The sequence below is a fragment of the Xiphophorus maculatus genome, chromosome 1, assembly GCF_002775205.1.
Source record: "Xiphophorus maculatus strain JP 163 A chromosome 1, X_maculatus-5.0-male, whole genome shotgun sequence".
NCBI lineage: Eukaryota > Metazoa > Chordata > Actinopteri > Cyprinodontiformes > Poeciliidae > Xiphophorus > Xiphophorus maculatus.
The window spans coordinates 1,391,029-1,408,276 of NC_036443.1; the positions used below are offsets into that span (position 1 = coordinate 1,391,029).

The window sequence follows — 17,248 nt, forward strand, 5'->3', positions numbered from 1 at the left end:
TTTTAACTTTATTTAGCCACCAAAAATGTGTCATCAGTGTCTCTTTTTGGATATTTCTGTAAATTTTCTTGCTAATGAATTTCTTTTTTCAGCTGTGATGGGAGCTTCTGAAATTGCACATTAAACTGAGAAGCTAATGGCATTGTGAGCTATGAGAGAAGTGAAGTTGAAAGAAAATTAGGTCAGAAAGATGAGTGGAGCGACTGGTGGCTTCAAGTTGGTGGATTACAAATATGAAGACGATGAGAGAGAAAAGGAAGTTTGTAGAAACTGGAGTAGGAATAGGGGTGTGAAGGAAAAATTTAAAACAGCAGAAATCTGAGAAATAAAGAGTTAGTTTGACTTTTTTCTTTAAGAAATGCTTTTACAACTCCATTCAGCATCTCCAGCTGTGTTTGAAAAGAATTGCCATGTGATCACAATGCTTCAAAGTGATTTCCAGGCTTTCTTCTCTCTGGAGAACGTTTGAGTGGTTTATCTGATTTGGCTTTTGATTGTCTTCTCCTCCACTGGCTGGTAGCACACCAACAGGCGGCTCTCCGTCTAAAGACGAGCTGAAGTGAAAGGCTATCGAAGTTCTGACCTTCATCCACTTCCAAAGAACCAGAAGCTTCAGATGGGGAAGAGCTTATTAATGCTTAATTGCTCTGAGAAAACGATTTATTTCATAGGTTACCGTTTTGTTAAATGGTTCTATGATTTTGTAAAAGTATTTTTCATCACTTGACGGAAGACGAGATTTTCTTAAGTTTAAATTCATATCATAATTGTCACCATTTTTTACTAGGTTTTGATAATAGCAGTGTCATCAGTTATTGTGTTTGTCATAATGGCCAAAGAATTGTTTCTAATTTAAGAAAAGGCATTAAAGTGCAATAAAATACCAGACCACAGTTCCACTTGGCTCACTGACCAGTTTTCTACAGAACAGCTTATATCAGCTTATAAGAGCTTATATCTTATATCCCACACAGCCACAATCAGATCCTGTAGTGCAGTGCTAGGCTATTGCTAGCATGTTTGCTCTTTGTTTTGATTTCCTTTTGACAATTGAATTAATATGCATTTACAGAATATGTTAATTCTGCTCCAACAAAACTTACATTGAATGTGGTTTTCCTGCTTCATAAACTTCTGAGTTTTAAACATCATAACAGTTAATAATTAGTGTTTCAGCTGCTCTTTGCACAGCTTTCTTCTGCCCAGACAGCTGTTGCTGACAGAGCAGGTCACGTGACACAAACAGGAAGTGAACGTCATTGGAAAAGGTGAAAAACAATTTAACAGACGAACCCCAGACTGATGAGTTCAGCAGCATAATGCCACTATCCTGTCATCAGGTTCTGCAAGCTGCACACATAAATATAGAAAGTTAAAATAAAGTGTCTGGATTTAGCTCAGTTTAGTCAGGGAATCAAAATAGCAATCATTCCAAACGCCTTCATCAGAACCTGAGTCCAGTTCTAATGACTGGATCAAGTTTAGCTAGCAGGAGTTTTGATTAGGGCTGACAAAGTGTGACTGTCTCACTGAAAGAATCAAAACTCCAGGAGAAATTAACTAATAAGTCAATTTTCTTTGTATGAAAATATTACTTATATCTTATGATGTGGGTAAATCTCAAAAATTGAGTTTATATTTACTGAAAATGACAAATTTTATTAACGTTTAATTGCATGGTAAAGACAGTTAGAGGTTATTTTTAATTTTACTAAATTACTAAAAGTTGTGATATTTGTAGAACTGCTTTGTGCAGTTTCTGTGATGACGCAGAAAGAATACAATAAACATATTCAACATAATTTCACACTAACAACAGGATCCATACAGTATGTTGGCTTTTTGGTTCTAAAATCACATTTTACCTTTAGGTGTGAAAAGCATGTCTCATAAAACAACATCCTTATTAATAAAAACCTATTTAAATCTTTTCTCAGACTTTGATCTGCTAAAGACCGGCTTCCTGACTGACTGATGCAAATGGCGTCAACAGCCAACTGAAACATGACAGCAACAGCTAATTAATGTCGACAACTATAACTAATTAAAGCCTGCATATCCATGACAACTTGAAAGCACAGCCACAGAATCTCTAAATGCTGTAAAACTTATATTAGATCAGTGAGTCATCCCTAATTTCTTTGTCTGAAGATTTGAAAGTCTAAAGAAAATCTTAGAAAAATTTAAAACAAGTCACTTTAAAGGACAGTTTTCTTCTTTTTTTTTTAAAAACTTTTTACAGAGTACTGTCTTAGAAAGATGGAAATTTCACTCTTCTCACTTTTAGTCACATTCTAAGCACGAAACTTCAATTAATTTTTATTGGGATTCTATAAGAGACACCAACACCAACACAAAGTAGCACTTAATTGCTATGTTAGGAAGATATTTTCTAATAAACGTTCTGCAGCTTTAAGAATCTTTAAATTCACAAAAGCCATGAATCAGTCACAGCTAGTCCATGGGTCTTTTACTATAACACTGTGCAGCAGACTTTAGATTGTCCTGATCTGTGTTTCTCGTATCTGTCCCCGTCAAATAAAAAATAAAATAATAATATAAGTACAGCTGTTTTTTATGAGTATGCTCACCAGGTGATGTATTTTCAGCATTAACCTTAAACTCACTTCCACCATCAACTTTCCCCGCCCTGGCAGAGATTTGTTTAAAATCGACACAGGAAGGAACCAAGCTAGACTTTTACATCCTATACGCAGAGCTGGACTCTTTTCTGGCACTCTTCTTCTCCTCTCACTTCTTTTGTTTATTCACATTAAGTCACATTATGTCATTGCTTCAATGCAAATCCAGAAAACACAAGTCTGAAACGTGTTTCTGCTTCTATTTCCTGTGCAGCACTGCATGCTGCTGGGAGGAAAGAAGAGCACAGACATTCCCCTGGAGGGTTACCTTCTCACTCCCATCCAGAGGATCTGCAAGTATCCTCTGCTGCTCAAGGTACGGCCGCAGCTGCTGCAGCAGCACTGCACCTTGTTGTGCACACTCTGAAAACCAAAGGGTTATGTTTGAGTTCAGGTCATGACTCATTCCTAAACTTGGTTAGATGGGCACATTTCTACCTATGCCGTTGGTGGTAGTGTTGGAGCTGAGGCTGGTAAAGGTCATGCTCCTAAATTACCTCCCTGAAACTCTGTTGTGTGCATTTTTTTTAGCGGATCTACTTAATTCTCTGAACTTCCTCTTTCTGTGATATAGGAACTACTTAAAAGGACTCCTAAGAAGCATGCAGACTACCCTGCCGTGGAAGAGGCTCTGCAGGCCATGAAGGCCGTCTGCTCCAACATCAACGAGACCAAGAGGCAGATGGAGAAACTGGAGGCTCTGGAGCAGCTGCAGTCCCACATCGAAGGCTGGGAGGTGAGAACAAGAGCGGGCCGAGCCGCCACACCTGGAGTGGAAGGTCTGGACTGGAAGGGAATCTGAGATCTTTGAGATTTTAGACTCAGAGGCCGGTCATAAATGCAACACACGTGTTTATTCCATGGAAACTGAAAGGAGAAATAAATTTTTAATAAAACCACAACAAAGACAGCTAGAGTTGAAAGACATTAACTACCACATCACTCCTCCACCTTTACAGCCGCGGTATTTTGATGCTGTGCTTTTACCTAAAGGTCTGAAGGGTCTGCTGCATTTTCATGCCTCCCTCATCCACCACAAAAGGGCCCTTGTCTTAGGTGGCATAATTGGGGACAGTTCACAGGGAGCTGGAGGGGGGATGCCAACAGGCTCACCGGCCAATCAGAAAAGTCCGGAGAAGCAGACCCCCATGTTTGAGGAGTTTATATGTGCCACCTTTAGTTCGAATGGGCCTCATTTGAACATCCATTTGTCTCATTTCATTATTTAACACAAAGCCTGTCACAACAATGCATTTTTCTGGACAATAAATTGTCCCAGAAATTATTGCGATAATCGATAATAATGTTTTTTTTAGATCATTTTCAAGTGAAAAGTACACCCTTTTATAGACCAGTTAACTTAAATTTCTAACATTTAACAGTGGAACTGAAGGACATTTTGAATATTCAAAAGAAATAAACAAAACACCTGAAATGGGAAATAAAATTAATCATGAATTCTGTCCTTCAAAAAAGGACTAGTTCACACCAAAAGCAGGAGACTGAAAGAGCTGCAAGCAAATATATAAAAATATGTCAGCTTTGGCCCCTATCTGATATTTCTGTATATTTATTATTGGTAATACTAGGGCTGCAGTTAGTGATTATTTTGGCAATCGATTATTCTATCACTTATTCTGCCGATTAATAGGATAAAGAAATTGACACAATCTGCCAATTTTTCATATAACCGCTTAAGTGTATTTTATACAACATTAAAAATAATTATCTCTATAATACATTATAAAATACAAATAAAGAAATAATCCATTTCTTTTTTAAGTGAGAAAATAAACATTCTAATCTAAAATGCAGTAACAGCTTTCCTTTAGTGAACTCTTGCACAGGATGCATCTGCTGCTGAAAAATATTTTTATCAACATGTGAAAGGCCTTTTTGCTTATCAGTGCACTATAGGCCTAATCTATTTACTGATTTTCAATTAACTGATTGATAACTGGATAGTTAAACATGCTTAATAAGAGATCATTTTTACACTATTTGAACCAGTTGAAGCTAAATTAAATGTTTTGGGTAAAACATTTTCAGATAAAGAAGGTTTTTCATCTTAATTTACGTTTTGTAAAGTTTTAACTTAACTCCTGCTCTGAGTGTGTAGCTCTTTCATCAAAATGCCTTTATGAGTCTCTATGATCCAGATAACAATTACTTGATGACTATTTCAATAATCAATTAATCAGATTAATTGGTGTGAAACATATCACTGTATTTTAGGTACAGTATTTGCTAACCTACAGACTGGTAATGAAGAACAATGCTGTTCCTGAACCCAAAGAGCAGCTGAAGCATCAAGTTACATCAGGTTTGTAAGGAGAAGAGCCTCAGATAAACTCCAAATGTTCAGATTTTTGGTTTCTTTTCAACAGCAAACAGGAACCTCAGCCAGGCATTTTACTCTGACCCTGCAGCCCTCCTCTAACCCCCCAGCATGCAGGCCCTGACCTAATTGCATTAGCCATGCTCTCCTCTCCCCTCTGCAGCCTCTCTGGGAGCTCGGTCATCTCCAGCCATAATGGAGGAGCAGTGGTGCCGATCAGATGTAATGTGGTCAGACCTGAATTTGAATAGTTTTTTTGAGATGGAAGCCCGTCCCCCACTGAGTGTTGACCTCAACATCAGAGAGAATAAGGAAGATTTGTTTTCTTAAAATAAAGGCTTTAAAAAACTCAATCTATCTGGAGAACAAACTAGAGTTATGGAGGCTGCAGGTCTAGGTGACATGGTGGGGGTTGAATCTGTCAGGAACGAGGCCAAACTGGGTGGGTGGATGGGTGGATGGATGGGTGACGGTGTGCTGCAGAGTCCACATATGGAGGCTTTTAGTTTCAGATGAACCGGTGGGAATGAACCACTTAACCACGAGTAATGACTTGTTTTTTATCCTGATTGTCCAACTGATTGGCAGCCTGGTTTTGACACCTTCAGTCTTTAGTTTGCACTTTTATGTGTTGAGCTAAACGCTTTCTGGTTTTGTTGATTTTTCAGTTCTGCAAGACAAAGTTTTATTATTCACATCTTTGGAGGGAACATGTTAATGAAGGCGCTGCTCAGACTTTTAATGTGTGAAATCCATTTCCAGTCCACAGCTGAACATGTGAAAATGGCTTTCTAAAAATAATTTTCTCGCCTATTAACAGTAAACGACTTTGCAGTTCAGCCTCCTTTAATCAGCCTTTTTTTAAAACACCAAGCTATGGTGATCCGGTGACTGAGAGTAACTTTATGCCTTTAATTAAGATAAATGTGTTTGTCAAACCTCTCTTTCATGAAGATTATGCAAATAATTTCATTCTAAAACGTTGTAGCAGCGATCTCTCTCCACCCATCTGGGTTTGATGACGGTAACAGACTGCTGCCCTGCCTTTAATAGCTTGTGGTTAATTCGATAGTTTACAAGGAAAGGCTTTTGTCTGAGATTCAATCACATCCGGTGAAGGTGTGAGGCTGCAGACTAGATTGTAGCTGCTGAGAGGCTTTAGCTACATCTTTTCAGTTTTCCTTTTTGCATGACAGAAGCAGAAAGCATTTAACCTCAAATTCACCTGCAGAGATTACAGTCAGAAATATGCATTTCTGCTCAGTTTGCAGCATCATCTGTAATGTTTCCTGACATTTTGCAGATCGATCGATACTCACATGAGAAACCGGTCTTATCTAAAAGTGTCTAAAGTCAGCCACTGTTTGCATTTGGTCTGCTGTGAGAGGAACATGACATGACCTACCCAGCAGGTCATGTCTGAACATATGCGGTTAACAAGTTAACAATAATTTAATTTATTTGGGAGGGACAGTGCACATTAATACATTTTTTTTAAATGTGCCTGAAGTTTTTATCTTTCATTCCTGGACAATCAGTAATTTGTCTTGCTCAAAACAAACAAAGATTCTACAAGCAAGATTAAAATGACTCGACTACTAACTCATTTTATCAATAAAAACAGTAAATATAAAACAAGGAAACTACAACACAATTATAAATAAAAAGTACAAAAAGTAGTTAAAGCTAAATAACAGCTTTAACCATGTTTGCCACTTTAGCAACGTTTCAGACAAAAAAATTGGTTATTGGCTAAAATATGAATGGACAAGCTTTTAAAGATCAGTAATCAGCCTAAAAACGGCAATCCAAAGTGTAAAACAGGAATCCACAGAATGTCACAGAATGCTCCATGCTCTATCTTCTGATAACGAATAGAGGATGGAGGAAACTACCAAGAGTAGTTTCAATCTCAATCCATTCATCTCATGATGGATTGAGAGTTGGCATCAACCCATAATGCCAACTCTCGAGGAGCTGCAGAGATCCAGAACTCCAGTGGAATTTAACCTTTCCTGAATAAAATCCCTAACAAGTCACGTTTGCAGTTTGCCACAATCCACAGAGGAGACTCAGCAAATTTTAAAAAGGTTTTCTGGTAAGATGAGATTGAACTCCAGTCTGGTACATGCAAGACAAAAAATAACATCAACCTCAGCAGGATTTAGTTTGTTTTTGTGAAGTGAGTAAATCTAAAATGTTGAAGTTTGTTTGACTTGTTCTGTAAGGCTCAGCTCTCAAAACGAACAGTTCTTCTCTGAACTTCAACTCTTTTTAACGTTTCAGCTCTTCTTCAGTTGCTATTATTTTTTTGGTTTTGTTTTTTTCTAGTAAGAATGCACATGTCCTGAAGTAGAACAGTTAATATTTTAGTTTTGTCTATATAAGCCAGCAGATGTTTTTGGTGGGGTCAGTTGTGTTTCCTATCATTGACAATAAGAATGTCAATAAGCCGCCCTCGGTGTCAAAGATTCTTAAAAGAATAATAATAGAAACGTACACTTTATTGTAAACGACTTTAACAGCTGGTATACAGATGGAAAAGATGAGTATTTTATTACCTAAAGAGTTTTCTGAAAGGGAAAACTCTTTAGTTTTGAATGCACACAGCAGAGTTGTGCTGAGATTAAACAAACTGCGGCTGCTGACAGTGAACTGGACAGTGTTGGATTCAATCTTCTATTTCAGTTTTCTCCTTTTTTTCTTGTTTCTGTAGGGAACCAACCTGACGGATATCTGCACGGAGTTGCTCCTTCATGGAAATCTCCTGAAAATCTCGGCAGGCAACATCCAGGAACGCGTTTTTTTTCTGTTCGACAACCTTTTAGTTTACTGCAAAAGGAAGTCCAGGTGAGAAAAAGAACCATGTGTTGGTGGAAGGAAACAGGAGAGTATCCAAGCATCCAAACTTGAGGAGACGCGAAAATAAAAATGGTTCATTCCCGTTAATGTGAACTAATTACTTACCATGTGAGAACCAAAACATGCACACACCCTGTGCATGAGGAACTCTGGACGTCTGCATGTTTTCAGAGGGTTGTTTTAGTAGCGCATGGCGCTGGCATCAGCTGGTGTTTATTCTTCCGGAGCATAACCGCAGTGTTGTCCCCTCTCACAGAGTGTCTGGGAAGAAATCCACCAAGAGGACCAAGTCCATCAACGGGCCTCTCTATGTGTTTAGAGGCCGGATCAACACTGAGGTGATGGAGGTGGAAAACGTGGAAGACGGAACAGGTTTGTGTTTGTATATCAGGATGTGTTAAACCAGACTTTCAGCTCATTTCCTATTAAACACACTGAAAAAACACTAAATCTTACCAAATATTTTTGTTTCTAGTACAAATATCTTAGTGCTTTGAAAATAAGACCAAACTAACTTACAAGTAACTTTTCAGCGAGATGCAGGAGCTGTTTTAATTCAATATTTCCTTTATATTGATGAATACATCACAGTTCCACTGGTTGATTATTTAACATGGGACAGATGTCTCATTATGAATTAAATAATTATCCATTGTATTTTGTTTAATCAAAATTAAGAAATTACGTTTGTGTAAAATCAATTATTTTAAGCTTTACATCATGTTATATTATTTTCTCATCAGAAACAATCCTGGAGTTTTGTTTGAGAAATCGTTTAATCTCCATGGCAACCATTCAGCTGTGCTAAACGCCTGAGTGTACCAAAGGCGCAGCTCCTCCTCTGAGCTGCAGCTTCTCAGCTTCAACCTCTCAGAGCAGCTCCTCCCACTCAGCTCCTTCAGACTAGCCAGCAGCAACTAGCAAACATTTGGTGGAACTGCTGAGCTCATTATAGAAGCTACTGCTCAGAGCTGCTGGTATAAATGTTGTTAAAGGGTTAATAGAGGAGCCATGTTGGTATGACTTCCTGAAGGTGGAGCTTCAGAAAGAACAGAAGCTTCTTAAAGAGACAAAGGCCCAATTTCAAGGCATAAAATTACAAAGTCAGGTTTCTTTTGTCATGTTTGATATACAGTATATGTATATAGCATTTTTATAAAAATTTAAGGTAACATAGTTACTTGGTTGGGCTATAAAATGGTACTATATGCCTGGAAAACACATAATACTGCCCCTTTAAAACAAGCTCATGTATCTTGATAAAAAGTTCTTGTGAGGTATTTAAACTGGGAACTAGACCAAAATTATTTAGTAAGATGTAATGGTTTTTACAAATGAATATGAATTTGCTATGTTTCTATGAATTTACTATGTTTCTAGAAGAAGATAAAACAAAAGCAACAGTTGCTCCTTTCAGTTGGTGCACCTCACTCTCCCTTCTCATTTTCCATCTTGGTTCATGCTAGCTGTGCTGTTTTAGCCCACCGGCCTGATTTGAATCGGGAACTTGTTGACAGTTTGGGTGGAGCGCCATGCTTGCACCGAGTCCTGAACAGGATGTAGCTTGCAAGCTGTGTGCACCTTTAGATGTCAGCTGCTGCGTGGCTGCCTTATGAATCCATGTGAAACTCAAGTGCAGGATCTCAATAGCGGCTGATAAACCTGATGTGCTCCAGCTCAAGTTTGAGATAATATGAGAAAGATTTGCAGCTCGTCTGTTTGCTGATACGGTCTCCTTTTTTTCTTCTGTTATTGTGGTTTGTTGGGATTGGTGCAGTTTTTGTTCTCCGGTGTAGAAACACTTGATCTTCCTCTCACATGTTTCCTCTTTTTTAATCCCTCCCTCTCTGTTTCTGTATTCGCTAATCTGGAAGTGTATTTCTGCAAGCTCACATGACTTTTTTTTTTTTTTTTTTTGCCTTTATGTTAGCTGCTGGCTGTCATACTCTGGTTTCTGAAAGGGAAACCACTGAGAAAAACAAGCCTTACTTGCAGAGTCCGGGGGTCCCACTTTCAGGTTGTCTGATCACGGAGTATGAAAGTTGTGAAACACGAGTGTGACTGGAAACAGAGATGAAAAAAAGAGAACTTCACTTTCCACCTCATTTATTTTTTTTTACTTGTCCAGATTGTGTTTACTGATTTCTTTGGGGGATTTTTAGGTAATCTCTTTTCTCCGTTCTGGCAGATCACACAGCTCTACTGCAGAAGCGGCTCCCCGCAGGGCCCAAAGTATCAAATCTATTTATACGACCTTTGAGCACAAGACTAATGCACCCCATTACTAGTGGTCATTCATTATTCAGAGGGCCGCTCACCTGCAGCTAAATGGATCAGAGCGGGGACAGATCCTCATGAGTCAGTGCTCCGTTACTGCTGTTATATCTTCTTTATTAGATGTTAATGTTCAACTTTGACTTTATATCTCTTCAGAGATACTCTCAATGTCAGCAGTTTGATTAGTCACATTATTTTCTTCATTTAAAGCTGCAGGCGGTGTTTGTAGTGTGAATGCCAGTTGATGAATGTAAAAGCAGGAAGTTCTTGGTGTGTTTTCATTCATTATACTTCCTGTTTTATAATGAAATAATGAAGTATGTGGATATTGCATTTATCTATTGTGGAAAACACATAACATTGTCCCTTTAAATAAAGGCCACTAGTGCACAAAATTTAAAAATCTTATGAAAAAACTAGAAAGAGCTGTTAAAGAATAGACTTACAGCACCTTGAAACGACCTGAATGTTATGTTATAAATACATATGATGTTATTGGGATTAGATATTATTTACCAATACAAAGACATATGCTTTCCAAATGTTTTAAAAATCAGATCTGTTGTGGTGTCCAATTTTATTCCATCCACTGTAAAATCACCGTCTGCTGAATTCTGATTTAATGTTTTAAATCATGACTCTTCCAGTGTTGTGCATCTGGAAGTGATTGGTTTACCTGTAACATGCCTGTAGTCTGATGCATGTTCACCTGATGCTGCCACCACAGTGAGCTGTATGTTAACAGCAGCGCTGATTTTCTGCTGCACAGCCTTTTCATGTGGACCTTAGTCCTCACCTGAGCAGAGCGGCTTCCTGTCATGCTGTCACGTGTCACATTGATGGCTAAACACTTTTATCAATTAATCAATCAAATTTTATTTGTATAGCACATTTCAGCAGCAAGGCATTTCAAAGTGCTTTACATCATTACAAACACAGAAACACAATGCAATATAGAATCAATAATCAAAACACAGCATTAAGTCAAGTTCCATCAATAAATTTGTAATTGATTACATTTCAAATACAATTCTAAACAGGTGGGTTTTTAGTTGAGATTTAAAAGAAGTCAGTGTTTCAGCTGTTTTACAGTTTTCTGGAAGTCTGTTCCAAATTTTTGGTGCATAGATGCTGAAAGCTGCTTCTCCCCGTTTGGTTCTGGTTCTGGGGATGCAGAGCAGACCAAAAGGATTTTTAAAGGATTGTTGAGATAATCTCGAGTTTTATCTTTTCCATGTTCACCTATTCTTCTCTTAAATTCATTCATTCTTTTCTTTCCAGCCGACTATCACAGCAACAACTACACAGTGACTAATGGCTGGAAGATTCACAACACGGCTAAGAACAAGTGGTTCGTCTGCATGGCCAAAAATGCAGAGGACAAGCAGAAGTGGCTGGATGCCATCTTGAGGGAACGGGAGCAAAGAGAGAGTGAGTAATACTTTTTTTTTCTTTAAAAAAAAAATCAATTTTTAACATTACCTCCAGTTTTTATTTTTTTGATTTTGTTGCTCAGGAAGCAGATTTTAATCTCAGAGGTTTCAGAAGGAATGCTCTAGCTGTGATTAAATATTTCAACAAGATGGCGGCGCGTGTAGACGCTGCGGCTCGGAGCTCCCGTGTTTTCGTTTTTTTTAGCCTGTTTTTATTGATGTCTTCGCTCAACACACTACTGGAAGCCGTTACAACTTACAGCAGATTAGAACTATGGGACATAGGAACCCAGTTTGGACTTCACACACCCACCAAGCTGGACTTTATTCCTCCAGAGCTGCTACGAACACCTGGGACTATGATCATTCCCCCCCTGCTGCCAAGGCGACGGAGGAGGCAGCGCAAACAAAAGAGGGGTAAGAGAGCCGGCGTGCGTGCTAGGCTACAAGCTAGCCCTCACAGACCGGCCCTCCCCAGCCTCTTCCTCGCCAATGCCAGGTCCCTCGTCAACAAAATCGACGAGATGCGACTCCGGATTACTTCTCGCCGGATGGACAGCTGTGTGACTGTTGTCACAGAGACCTGGCTGGATGACAACATCCCGGACGCAGCGGTGGAGATAACGGGGCGCGCTCTGTTCCGGGCGGATCGGACTGCAGCTTCGGGTAAGGGCAGAGGCGGAGGTTTGGCATTGTATGTACACAATGCCTGGTGTACAGCCACACACTCTGTCGGCACATTCTGCTCTCCTGACTTGGAATATCTGGCGGTGAAATGCAGACCCTTCAAGTTGGTGAGAGAACTCTCGTCCATTGTGATCGTGGCCGTCTACATACCACCGAGGGCTAATGCTAAGCTAGCATTAGAGGAGCTGTACTGCCTGATCAGCGTGCAGATGAACTCCAACCCGGAGGCGGCCGTGATTGTGGCGGGGGACTTCAATCACGTGGAACTGAAGGCTGTGTTTCCCAAATTCCACAAATCCATAAACTTTCCCACCAGAGACAATAACATTTTGGACCAGGTCTACTGCAATATCCCCGGAGCCTACAAGGCTGTAGCAGCTCCACATCTGGGCATGTCTGACCACATCTCAGTGGAGCTGATTCCTGTCTACAAGCCTCTGGCCTGCAGAACTAAGCCGACCACCAGAATAGTTCAGGTCTGGACTGAGGAGGCCTCCTCTGCACTTCAGGACTGCTTTGAGCATACAGACTGGAGTGTGTTCAGGGACGGCGCAGACTTGGAGGAATACTCATCGTCCGTTCTGTCCTATGTTCAGTTCTGCACCGACGCTGTCCTCCCTGTTAAGACCATAAAAGTGTTTCGAAACCATGGCTGGACAGCACAGTACGGGCCCTGCTGAAAGCCCGGGATGCTGCCTACAGGTCTGGAGACAGGTTGGCTTATAGCAGGGCCCGGTCGGAACTGAAAAAAGGTATTAAGCAGGCCAAGCTCCAGTACAAACAGCAGATTGAGGAACATTTCATCAACAACAACCCCCGAAGCATGTGGAGAGGCATTAGAACTATGACGGACTACAAACACAGCACTCAGCTGACCAGCCGCGACCCCACCCTGCCTGACACCTTAAACAGTTTCTTTGCCCGCTTTGACACGGCGGGCAGCAGAGAAGCCGCACATCTACCCCAACTGGAAGAGCAGCACCAGCCTCTCGTCCTGCAGAAGCATCAGGTGACGTCCACCCTGAGGAGGATCAACACCCACAAAGCTCCAGGACCGGACAAGGTGTCAGGCCAGACGCTGAAAACCTGCGCCGACCAGCTGGCAGGAGTGTTTCTGGACATTTTCAATCTGTCCCTGCAGCTCGCCATGGTTCCTGAGTGCCTCAAGTCTTCCACCATCATCCCTGTACCGAAGAAGAGGTCCATCACCAGCCTGAACGATTACCGGCCCGTCGCTCTGACCCCGGTGATCATGAAGTGCTTTGAGAGGATTCTTCTGAGGTACATCAGAGACTTCATCCCCGCAAACCTGGACAGCCTTCAGTTCGCCTACAGAGTGAACCGGTCAACAGAGGATGCTGTCTCCATCACTCTGCACACAGCCCTGACCCATCTGCAGCATCCCAACACCTACGTCAGGATGCTATTTGTAGACTTCAGCTCAGCATTTAATACCGTCATCCCAGACAAGCTGGTGCTGAAGCTACTCGAGGTGGGGCTGCCCGCTTCACTGTGCCACTGGATCAGAGACTTCCTCACCAACAGGCCTCAGGTGGTGAGAATAAGTGGCTCAACATCGTCCCCACTGGTCCTCAACACAGGCACGCTGCAGGGCTGTGTGCTCAGCCCAGCTCTCTTCACCCTGTTTACACACGACTGCGTGGCCATCCACCCCACCAACACAGTCGTGAAGTACGCGGACGACACAACAGTAGTGGGTCTCATTTCAGACAACAACGAGACCCACTACAGAGAGGAGATTCTGCAGCTCACTCAGTGGTGTTCAGCCAACAACTTGGTGCTGAACACAGGGAAGACCAAGGAGGTCATTGTGGATTACAGAAGGTCCAGGAGGACGGATCACACTCCCCTTCTCATAGATGGAGAAGTGGTGGAACGTGTGGACAACATCAAGTTCCTGGGCCTCCACATCACGTCTGACCTCTCCTGGAACACAAACACCTCCCACCTGGTGAAGAAAGCACAACAAAGGCTCTTCTTCCTCAGGAAACTGAGACGGGCTGGACTTTCCTCACGGCTGCTCGTGAACTTTTACAGGGCGATGATCGAGAGCATCCTCTGCCTCAACATGAATGTGTGGTATGGTAGCTGCACAGCACTGGAGAGGAAACAACTGACACGGGTGGTGAGAACAGCACAAGGCATTGTGGGATGCCCCCTCCCAGACCTGGACTCCATTTACACAGACCGGGTCAAGAAGAGAGCTGGATCCATAGCCATGGATCCCAGCCACCCAGGCCACAGACTGTTTGTGCCGCTGCCATCAGGCAAACGGTACAGGAATATACGGACTACAACAAATAGACTGAGAAACAGTTTCTTCCCCACAGCCGTCAGAGCCATTACTCCCTGCCGTCCCCCCCTCCCACACATATCATAACCTCGCAGTCACACATACATATCCCCCACCCCCACACGGCCATATTGTTCTGCACTTTGCACTGTCACATTATCTGTACTTTGCCATAATTGGACCTGCTGCTACTTCTTTGGTGTGGTTGAGTGCCTTTAGTTAATTTAGTTGTATATATTGTTATTATTATTATTGTGTGTTTGCTTATTTATACTGTATATATTTGACCTTTTGCACGGGAGCTGCAATGGAAATTTCGTTGAATTCTGTTCAATGACAATAAATGCTATCTATCTATCTATCTATCTATCTATCTATCTATCTATCTATCTATCTATCTATCTATCTATCTATCTATCTATCTATCTATCTATCTATCTATCTATCTATCTATCTATCTATCTATCTATCTATCTATCTATCTATCTATCTATCTATCTATCTATCTATCTATCTATCTATCTATCTATCTATCCATTTACAGTATATCATCCAACTTTATTGTAGAGGCGGTGTCTACTCTCCTTTACCATCTGCTTTGGTTCTTTATTATATTTTAAGTTTTTTTTTATTTTTATATATATATATATATATGTATTTTTGTAATGTTTAATTGCCAAATGTTTGCTGGTCATTTTTCCCTAAATAAGTTATTTTGCAAATATAAATAAGCTATCAATGCAAATAGTAAACTTATTATTTTTGCTGTCACTTTAAAATTCGAGCTGTAACACATGGTTTGGTGTTCATTAGCTGTGTCCTGCCCTTAAATCAAGATCCGTAAAACAGTTTACAGAATGAAAGCTTCTGTCACATTTCTGTTTTGTTTGTTTTCTTGGTTCTCCATTATTATTAGCTTGTAAAGGCAGCTGCAAAAATCAATATTCAACAATCAAAATGTTTAAAAAAGCAGATGTCTAGCTGATCATTGTTCTTTTTATCTGACACCTTTTTACAAATGGAGATGCTAAAAACAGAACCCATCTCAAATACCTGAAATAGAATAACAGTAGGTGTAGTTCTATAGTTACCGAAAGCAAATAAGTAGAAGTTATCTAAAAATACTTGGCTGTAGCACCACTGAAACATGTTGTCTGCATGAAGAAACCAGTTGACAGTTGGTCTAGTTCCATCTGGCTTGTGAGCTTCACTTTAAATACTCTAAACATTTATTTTGAAGGGCTCCATCTTCCCATCTGACCTTTACTCTACAAGGCATCTGGCTTGTGGATGTGGGCAGCTGCAAATTACAGTCAAGATTATCTTCATGATTGTAAGCCATTTTTACAGGTCTGAGATCAGTGGTGTAAGCTGATATTGTTGTTTCTCCTTTACTTGTTTTATCTTCTATCTTTTACCTCAGACTAAGTTCCCACCTGCTCTGGTCCTGCCATCTGTCTTGATTATGTTCTGGGTGTCGGCCAGTGCCAGAACCTTTGGCTACTTGATAGCATTGATCAAAACTGGATCATCAAAACTAATGAAGTCAAAGGGTTCTGTTCTGCTTCTGCTTTTCTTTCTTTTTTTTTGCCAGTTGTTTGTTGATTCTTGCGTTGTGTGTGAATTGTGAGAGTTATTTTTTGTTTTTGGGCATGTGCACCGACTGATGGCACCCTTTGAATTTCGTTGTCCTTGTGACAATGACAATAAAGATTTATCTTATCTTATCTTATCTTAGTTGGGAATAAACTAGCTTCATGCTAACATTAATACCAATGAAATTAGCATTTTTTTTTACTTTAAAAATTTTAAGCAAAATTTCCATTTAGTTGGCGATAGCAGTGTTTGATCCCAGTGAAAGGAGTTCATAAAGTCTGAAGACTGCTGCAGCTCATGGTGTTGAGTTTCACCTCGACGGAAATTGACCTGAGGCTAACAGATGCCAGATCAGTCACACTGCCCAGTTTCTCCACTTGCTGCTCCTCTCTTACACTTTCTACCTCATACTTTAGTTTCAGTGTACCTAACTCTTTACTCCTATATGGATGGTAAAAATATAATTTTTTTGTCCTAGTGCTGAGTGTTTTCACCTTTAATTTTATATGCGCTGTTACCTTTTAGGATAAACCGGAAGCTTTTTTGGAGCTCAACTGAAAGCTTCATGTGTCAGGAGCTTTCAGATGAGCTCTTGACACATGGAGCTCATCTGAAAGTCTTTAGTGTTGCCAGCTGGGAGTGTTGTGTCTTATCAGCATAGGTGTGTGTGTCAGTGTGAGGGACATCAGCTCAGTGAAAGTGTTTCTGGTTTTATCCTGCACCCACAGGAAGATGAGGGCACCTTAAGACGAGCTGTGGCAGCTGGAGCAGCAGGAGAGGCCCCGTTGTTCAGTGACACTTATTGTTTAAGTCTGCTCCAGCTGCCGCCAAATGTAATATAACCCTGCTTCCATCAGCATAGGTTGGTAATAGGCTCTGTAACTTATTGGATTTTCTTTCAGACTCCTACCTTAACTTTCAGACCCAAGTAGACTTTAAGTTCACGGCTTCTTAGTTTCCACATCACCTATTACAGGTCCTCTGATCACAGGCTTGTAGTCTGCTCCAATCTTTACTTTTTCTTGTGAAAACATGATTTCCATTTCTTCCTGATTAGAAATATTTTTCTGACTTTTGGTTGAGTTGGAAATTTGACTGT

At 40.6% G+C, this 17,248-nt stretch overlaps 1 protein-coding gene across 2 annotated transcripts in view; it reads left to right on the forward strand.

Moving 5' to 3' along the window:
- prex1 (phosphatidylinositol-3,4,5-trisphosphate dependent Rac exchange factor 1) overlaps positions 1-17,248 on the forward strand; it is a 99,535-nt gene that overhangs the window by 27,147 nt on the left and 55,140 nt on the right. For both annotated transcript variants that reach the window (XM_023329927.1, XM_023330184.1), the window contains exons 5-9: positions 2,857-2,958; positions 3,217-3,378; positions 7,697-7,830; positions 8,099-8,214; positions 11,401-11,550. In XM_023329927.1, the coding sequence (XP_023185695.1) occupies positions 2,857-2,958; positions 3,217-3,378; positions 7,697-7,830; positions 8,099-8,214; positions 11,401-11,550 (664 nt within the window). The remainder of the gene's footprint in view (positions 1-2,856; positions 2,959-3,216; positions 3,379-7,696; positions 7,831-8,098; positions 8,215-11,400; positions 11,551-17,248) is intronic.